The sequence below is a fragment of the Dreissena polymorpha genome, chromosome 14 (assembly GCF_020536995.1).
Source record: "Dreissena polymorpha isolate Duluth1 chromosome 14, UMN_Dpol_1.0, whole genome shotgun sequence".
NCBI lineage: Eukaryota > Metazoa > Mollusca > Bivalvia > Myida > Dreissenidae > Dreissena > Dreissena polymorpha.
The window spans coordinates 3,678,033-3,686,904 of NC_068368.1; the positions used below are offsets into that span (position 1 = coordinate 3,678,033).

General features: G+C 42.1%; 1 protein-coding gene across 1 annotated transcript; it reads left to right on the top strand.

Moving 5' to 3' along the window:
• Positions 1–576: 576 nt before the first annotated feature.
• Positions 577–2,049, top strand: LOC127858510 (uncharacterized). Its single transcript, XM_052395705.1, has one exon. It carries the CDS (start codon positions 577–579, stop codon positions 2,047–2,049), a length of 1,473 nt encoding a protein of 490 aa, XP_052251665.1.
• Positions 2,050–8,872: the final 6,823 nt, after the last annotated feature.

Genomic DNA, 8,872 nt, shown 5'->3' on the forward strand with positions numbered 1-8,872 from the left:
TTCACAATTGCAAAACTTCATATAATAAGGAAACATGCTGCCAAGTTTCATTGTTTTATGTGTCAGAGTGAAGCAGAATTCACATGAACAATGTTGCAATGTTGTGTCTCCAGAGAGGGAAACAGCTGGACCGGCAGACAGACATTGAGATGCCCATTGTGATTCCTTTAAAGTCCCATTTATCTTTGTATGAGTGGGTATTAAAACAAAATACAAGACAAGCTAGATTATCGTGGATTCTGTGTACATAATATAGTACAACAATAAGCCTCAATAATCATAGTACAACAAACATAACAAATACACCAAGACAAGTCCATAAAACAAACTGGTACAGAATATGCTCCAATCCATTTCTTACTCAGATGTTACACCAAGAAATCAAAAATCTTTGAAAATAATACGTTAAAAAGTTAAAACATTAAGGTTGTAATAACGAATGATGTTATTTCACACACACACACACACACCTTGTTTCTGAAAGGGTCGATATTTTCTGACAAAATATTGAGAAAAGTTGATGCATGGAGAAGAAGGGTCATCAATAACAGAACATATAACTCTCTCCATGCAGAAATGGGTCTTATGCCATATGAGGCCAAGGTTGCTCCAGACCAACCTGTACAGTCACCCAGTCCAGTGCCATATGAGGCCAGGGTTGCTCCAGACCAGCCTGTACAGTCACCCAGTCCAGTGCCATATGAGGCCAGGGTTGCTCCAGACCAACCTGTACAGTCACCCAGTCCAGTGCCATATGAGGCCAGGGTTGCTCCAGACCAACCTGTACAGTCACCCAGTCCAGTGCCATATGAGGCCAGGGTTGCTCCAGACCAACCTGTACAGTCACCCAGTCCAGTGCCATATGAGGCCAGGGTTGCTCCAGACCAACCTGTACAGTCACCCAGTCCAGTGCCATATGGGGCCAGGGTTGCTCCAGACCAACCTGTACAGTTACCCAGTCCAGTGCCATATGAGGCCAGGGTTGCCCCAGACCAACCTGTACAGTCACCCAGTCCAGTGCCATATGAGGCCAGGGTTGCTCCAGACCAACCTGTACAGTCACCCAGTCCAGTGCCATATGGGGCCAGGGTTGCTCCAGACCAACCTGTACAGTCACCCAGTCCAGTGCCATATGAGGCCAGGGTTGCTCCAGACCAACCTGTACAGTCACCCAGTCCAGTGCCATATGAGGCCAGGGTTGCTCCAGACCAACCTGTACAGTCACCCAGTCCAGTGCCATATGAGGCCAGGGTTGCTCCAGACCAACCTGTACAGTCACCCAGTCCAGTGCCATATGAGGCCAGGGTTGCTCCAGACCAACCTGTACAGTCACCCAGTCCAGTGCCATATGAGGCCAGGGTTGCTCCAGACCAACCTGTACAGTCACCCAGTCCAGTGCCATATGAGGCCAGGGTTGCTCCAGACCAACCTGTACAGTCACCCAGTCCAGTGCCATATGAGGCCAGGGTTGCTCCAGACCAACCTGTACAGTCACCCAGTCCAGTGCCATATGGGGACAGGGTTGCTCCAGACCAACCTGTACAGTCACCCAGTCCAGTGCCATATGAGGCCAGGGTTGCTCCAGACCAACCTGTACAGTCACCCAGTCCAGTGCCATATGAGGCCAGGGTTGCTCCAGACCAACCTGTACAGTCACCCAGTCCAGTGCCATATGAGGCCAGGGTTGCTCCAGACCAACCTGTACAGTCACCCAGTCCAGTGCCATATGAGGCCAGGGTTGCTCCAGACCAACCTGTACAGTCACCCAGTCCAGTGCCATATGAGGCCAGGGTTGCTCCAGACCAACCTGTACAGTCACCCAGTCCAGTGCCATATGAGGCCAGGGTTGCTCCAGACCAACCTGTACAGTCACCCAGTCCAGTGCCATATGGGGCCAGGGTTGCTCCAGACCAACCTGTACAGTCACCCAGTCCAGTGCCATATGAGGCCAGAGTTGCTCCAGACCAACCTGTACAGTCACCCAGTCCAGTCAGGAGCTACTTTGTCATCATTAACTCTTTGCATGCAGGGTACTTTGTCATCTGCTAAAATGTCGTCTGCTGAATTTTTAAGATTAGCATTTTCTTCGATTTTTTTCAAAGAATACTATCAGAATAGCAAACAGTTTGGATCCAGATGAGACGCCACGTTCTGTGGTGTCTTATCTGAATGCAAACTGTTTGCAAAGGCCTTCAAATTCGGTTCCAGCACTGTAAGGGTTAAAGTCCCGCAATTGACAGGGCAGCTTATGACAAGACTGCACAATGCGCAGGCTGGTCTCATGCTACCCTGGCTGCATATGGCAAAAACATCATTTTTGCATCATCAAAACATAATCCTGGTGCATTTCAATATAACATTATCTCATTCTTCTAAAGTTCTCTCAGGTTCAAGTGCTTTTATACTGATATAATAACTGCATCTTATTCATTTAACACAATCAACAAAAGCACTATAATTATATATGATAAAATGAGGACCATGCAAACAGTCACATTTTAGCTCCATAAAAAACAACTGATACATTTTGTTAATTTAGTTAATTAATCGTCATAGCAATAAAATCTGCTAATTTTTGGCAAGTCACAATCTTTGACCCACCCACAAGCCAACACATTTTCATGCTGCTTGTGACAAACACAACGAAAGTTCTTAAACCTGCTTAATGACCAAATGAAAATTTAACAGCCAATGGATATTTTCACTCTAAGAGTACTGTGACACGGTTATTGTTAATACCAGATATTCATTAATGCTGACTTAAAATGTATGTGTAAATCACTGAAACATGAAATGCTTTAACATCCTGGGAATCAACAACTTTGATACAATCCCCAAAACTACACTAACATACATGTACACACAGCAGAAGCTAAGGATTTTGCCACAGGTCAAATTTATATTTTGCTAAATTACTTCAACTTTAACCCTTTACCACTTAGATTTGTATTTTGATGCATTTGTAATCCCTTGGCAATATTAATTTAATTAAATACCCTTCTTACTAGATTTAAGTTTAAAAAGTTCATTTCCAATCCTTAGATACTGATGAGCATCAAACAGCATAAAACCTGAACAGACTGCGATTAATCGCAGACTGTTCTGGTTTTATGCTGCTTGCACATAGCCATTTTCACTTTGCCTCTGAGTGGGAAAGGGTTAAACATGGAAATTGACTAATCTTTACCTTATCTGTTTAAAAATGGAGTATTCAGTATAAAATTTGAGTTTTATCATGCATTGAATTTTAAATTTACTCAAAAAACGGTATATTAGAAATAAGTATTTACGCAAATAAACTTCATATCTGTCGCCCAGCTTAGATCAATGCACAGTTCCACAGCTGGTACATACCACTGTTCCCATACACATGTAAGGCAATAACAGTCAATATTAGCCATAAACATGTAACCATAGATCAACTGATTCCAATCCGAACAACAAGTCAAAACATTCTCCTTCAGGTGAAATCTCCATCAGGTGGAAGGTTCCTTGATTCTTCAGGTGGAATCTCCATCAGGTGGAAGGTTCCTTGATTCTTCAGGTGAAATCTCCATCAGGTGGAAGGTTCCTTGATTCTTCAGGTGAAATCTCCATCAGGTGGAAGGTTCCTTGATTCTTCAGGTGGAATCTCCATCAGGTGGAAGGTTCCTTGATCCCCAGCGACTCTTTTCTTCAGCTTCTGGTCAGGACTCTTCCTGTACAGTCTCATCTCCAGATAGAGAGCCGTGGTTGTTGACTGGTACTTGCATTGGTAGGAATAGTCTCCCCTTGTTCCTGGTCTGCTAATCCTGTACAGTCTCATCTCCAGATAGAGAGCCGTGGTTGTTGACTGGTACTTGCATTGGTAGGTATAGTCTCCCCTTGTTCCTGGTCTGCTAACACGTCCCCCGTCACTGCAGCATGGATGAAGGGGTCACTGTTATGCTCGTACTTAGACTCAGTACGATCAAAGGACGCCTGAAAATATCAGCAAAGGTCATCATTAACTCATGAAATTACCTCTACAGTTAAGGCTAATAGTTTTAACATATTTATTTTAGCTTGATAGTATCAATGCTGAAAGCATATTGAAATGCTCTCGAGTCCGTTTCCAAGGTAGAACCAGTACTCTGTGTCATAAGGGGAGATCTAAAAACAGCGCCAACATTGGGTATCCACCCTGTGACCTCCTGAGTGCTAGGAGGACATCAATTCCACTATGCCAAATCGACCTCTTTAACAGTTTAGCTCATAAACGTTGGTGTTGGTAACCTTTCTGCATTTGACGTATATACAAAGTCATGGAAGGAACTTGCATTTTACATTTCAGGAAAACTTAAAGCAAAAATTTGCATTTATTTTAATATATATTTTTAATGCAGAGTTTTTGGGAACTAACATAAATAAGTTAATTTTAAATTAAAAAAAACAAGAGCACTGCATAACGGATTCCACGCTCGGCTGCGGGTGCATTTTTGAATAAATGAAAACTTGTCAGAATTTTTTTTAATTTTTTAGAGGTCACAGTGAACTTGACCTTTGACATAGTGACCCAAATATGGGTGTAGCGTGTAGAACTCATCAAGGTGCAGCTACATATGAATTTTTAAAGTTGTAGGTGGAAGCACTTTGATTTTAGAGCCAATGTTCAAAGCCTTGACAAAATGTTAAGGTTTCAGCACGACGCGGGCGGTGGACACGACGACGGACACGACACGACGAGCTGGCTATAACTATACCTCGTTTTTTTCCGAAAACAGCCGAGCTAAAAATCTCAGCAGAAAAAAAAAATACGCGAGCACATTGTCTGAAAATATTTTACTCTTTCTTCTCGAAAATTGGGCTGAATGCATGTGCTCTAAATATCGTCTCAGATTGGATTGATTGGTGAGGCTTACATTGGACCACTTTTTCTACCTAGAATTGATTTTCGTTTCATATAGACTGTATTTCAATGATAAGTTCCATAAAACCATTGGTCGTTTCTTTACATTTTTCCATCAACATAACATCAGTTGTATTGGAAATAACATTTCACGAAGTTTCAGGCATAACAGTTAAGTGTTCACTGACACATATAAACATACCATTTCTATTCCCTGAGTGACTGGTCGTATTCGCCGACCCGCTGAATGACTAGATGTCTGCAATATAAGAAACAGATGGAAATTTCACAGGACAAATTTACATTTAAAGCCAGAAGGGAAGAACAAGAAATGGCTGTATGTAAAGGAACGGAACTGCCTCAAGAGAGTAACGTACTGCACATTGATGAGCAAATGAAAATATTAAAAGATCTTACAGAGAAAATGAATCTGATGGATAAGAAGTTGAGTGAGATGTCAAGAGAGAAACAATCACAAGATAGAACAGAGTCACGTTTTGAACATCGAACTTCCGACCAAACAAATTACAGAAGAGGTCCTATAAGTCGTAACAGAAACATGAACAGAGGAAGGGGATTTAGAAGTTATCGAGGTCAGTATCCAACTCGAGGGTACTTTAGACAAGATCCGACAGAACAACAACCTAAAACACCACGTTTATACCAGCAGAGGCTCTGATCCCAGGGGCGGATGAGAGCGTCAGCAGTAACATATGCCGCGACATATTGACTGATAAACAACATGATACAGAAGACATGCTGCATAGAATGGTCGGAGAACCTAATTTAACAGACATCAAGATAAACGGAATTCCAGTTAAAGCTTTGATCGACAGTGGCTCACAGGTCAGCTCAATCACTGAAGAATTTTATGAAAACATGGATCACAAACCTGAATTAAATTATATGGATGATTTTCAAAAAGATCTAAAAGGTGCAAATGGCATGACGGTTCCAAATACTGGATACATCGAAGCATCTATAGAAACACAACTTACCTTTACACCAATACTAACCGTTTTATTGGTTATCCGGGTGTCAAAGTATCATGGTGTAGCTCCAGTCCTGCTAGGTACGAATTTAATTCGCAATATTCAACAATGCAGAAATACAGATAACTTACCTGATGAGTGGGAAGCAGTCAAGATGTCCATCAATCCGTTTATCGGTAGAGTAATAGCAACGAAACCCATAACCTAACATCCAATGGAAACCAGAACGATAACTGGATTTGTAAGGAAGATGAAGAATACTGACGCAGCAATTACAGAGGCATTTGAAGATGAACACTCTCACAGTGCTATTTTTTGTCCACGCGTGGTAACTGTGAATAACTCTGGTAGAACCGCAAGGATACCTGTAAGAATTTGCAACGTTACAGCAAGACCAATTAAGATCAAGGCAAGACAGAGCCTATGCCAATTAAACGAAGTTTAAGTATTACGTGAAGCACCCGTTTTAGAGCCATTGACTGCAGCAATACAGACTGAAACAACACCTGAAAAGAAAGGAAAAGCTGAAGATGGAAATATTAAAGATCAATATGGAGTTAATTTGTAACAGACCGACCGATGATGAGAAAAATCAAGTGTATAAACTGTTCCAAAAATATGATACAATCTTTCCCAAACATCCCTTGGATCTTGGACACACCTCAACCGTAAAGCACTCTATCAAACTAAACAATGATACACCTTTTAAAGAGCAATATCGAGGAATCCCACCTGGAGTATTTAATGAAGTCAGAGAACACCTGAAAGAAATGTTGGACATGGGAGCAATTCAAGAATCAAGAAGTCCTTGGTCTTCAAACTGTGTAATTGTCAGAAAGAAAAATGGTACAATTCGATTTTGCATAGACTTCCGGAAACTAAACGAAAGAACAAAGAAAGACAATTATGCTTTACCACGAATTGAAGACACTTTACACTTATTATCAGGGTCCAAATATTTCTCCAAACTAGACTTGAAAGCCGGATACTGGCAGGTTGAACTTGAGGAAGAATATAAGGCGAAGACTGCGTTTCAGGTTGGAGGCCTGGGGTTTTATGAGTGCAGCCGTATGCCCTTTGGGTTATGCTATACCCTCGCAACTTTCCAACGATTGATGGAACGTTGCATGGAAGATCTTAATCTCCGAGACTGCCTCATCTACTTGGACGACATCGTCATTTTTTCCAACGATACTTAAAGTCATATCCAGCGGTTAGATCAGGTTTCTGCAGATTAGCTTCATACAATCTTACAATTAAGCCATCCAATGTGAATTCTTCAAAACCAAAATAACATATCTCGGCCAAGTTGTCTCCGAGGAAGGAATAAGTACAGACCCAGAAAAGACTGAAACGGTGAAACATTTGCCCGTTCCTTGCAATGTAAAAGACGTCAGGAAATTCTTAGGGTTTGTTGGATATTACAGGCGTTTTATTAAAAACTTTTCTAAGATTGCAAGACCTCTCAACAACCTACTCATTGGCCACACTAACAAACCAAAGAGTAAACAAAAACCAAGTGCATCGTCCAAGAAAGTCTCGTTTGTCTGGACTGATGAGCAGCAATCGGCTTTTGATGAGTTAAAAAGGCAGTTGGTTAATCCTCCAATGCTTGCCTATGCAAACTATGAACTTCCGTTCGTTGTGCACACTGACGCTTCTTCACAAGGTCTTGGCGCAGTCCTCTATCAAAAACAAGATGGGAAGGAAAGGGTGATTGCGTATGCCAGTCGCTCTCTGAATCTAGCTGAAAAGAATTACCCAGCCCATAAACTGGAATTCCTCGCTTTGAAGTGGGCGATATCGGAAAAATTCCATGACTATCTATATGGAACCAAGTTTGAAGTGGTTACTGACAATAACCCTCTCACTTATGTCACCAATACTGCTAAGTTGTACGCCACTGGTCAGCGTTGGATGGCAGCATTGGCTAATTAAGAGTTTACACAGCACTATCGCGCCGGACGTCAGAATGCCGATGCGGATGGACTCAGCAGAATAACCATGGCTACAGATGTTATAACTGCATTGGCTACAGCTGTGATGGCTACCGTCGAAGAAGCACCTTTATGTTTAAATATAGCTGATCCCGACGTGATAGCCGAACTTGAACAAGAAACAACTGTTCCGGACGACGTCATACAAGCATATGCTTTGAGTTCGAAAGATTGGCGACAATCTCAACTGTCTGATACAGTAATTGCCGAACTCATAAACCATATCCAGCAAGGCACCAGGCCGACTTCTCAGCCGACCTCGAGTGAGTTTTCAGCTGCACAGAAATATTTAAGAGACTGGAACAAATTGGAACTGAGGGACGGCGTTCTTTATCGTATAGCCAATTATGGGAACCAGTTGTATAGACAGCTTATACTACCCAGTCAGTTACGGGGTGAAGTGTTCCGTGCCCTACACGATGATGTAGGCCATCAGGGTAGGGACCGCACAACGTCATTATTCAAACAGAGGTTTTACTGGCCTTGTATGGATACTTTCATCAGTCAGAACGTAGCCAGTTGTCCTAGATGCATTCGGCGCAAGACACATGCAGAGTCAGCTCCATTGGTCAGTATCCAGACATCTGCTCCTATGGAAATAGTGTGTTAAGATTTTCTCAGTCTCGAGAGAGCTACAGGTGGATATGAAAATATCCTCGTTATCAATGACCATTTCAGCAGATATGCCCAAGCATTTCCTACTACCAACCAGACAGCTCGTACTACCGCCCGTGTCCTTTTTGAAAAATTGTTCGTCCACTACGGATTTCCGGAAAGGATACATAGTGATAAAGGAGCCAATTTTATATCCAGCCTAATTCAAGAGATTTGTAAACTAGCAGGCATAGAGCTATTTCGGACTACTCCTTATCATGCAATGGGCAATAGGATGGTAGAGAGGTTTAACCAAACCTTAATAGAAATGTTATGAACATTAGAGGAAGATAAGAAAAGCAACTGGAAGGACTATGTAAGTCCAATGGTCCATGCATATAACTCTACTATTCACAATAGTT

Excerpts from the sequence above, each read along its gene's own strand:
- LOC127858510 (XM_052395705.1), top strand. The coding sequence starts at position 577 with ATGGGTCTTATGCCATATGAGGCCAAGGTTGCTCCAGACCAACCTGTA.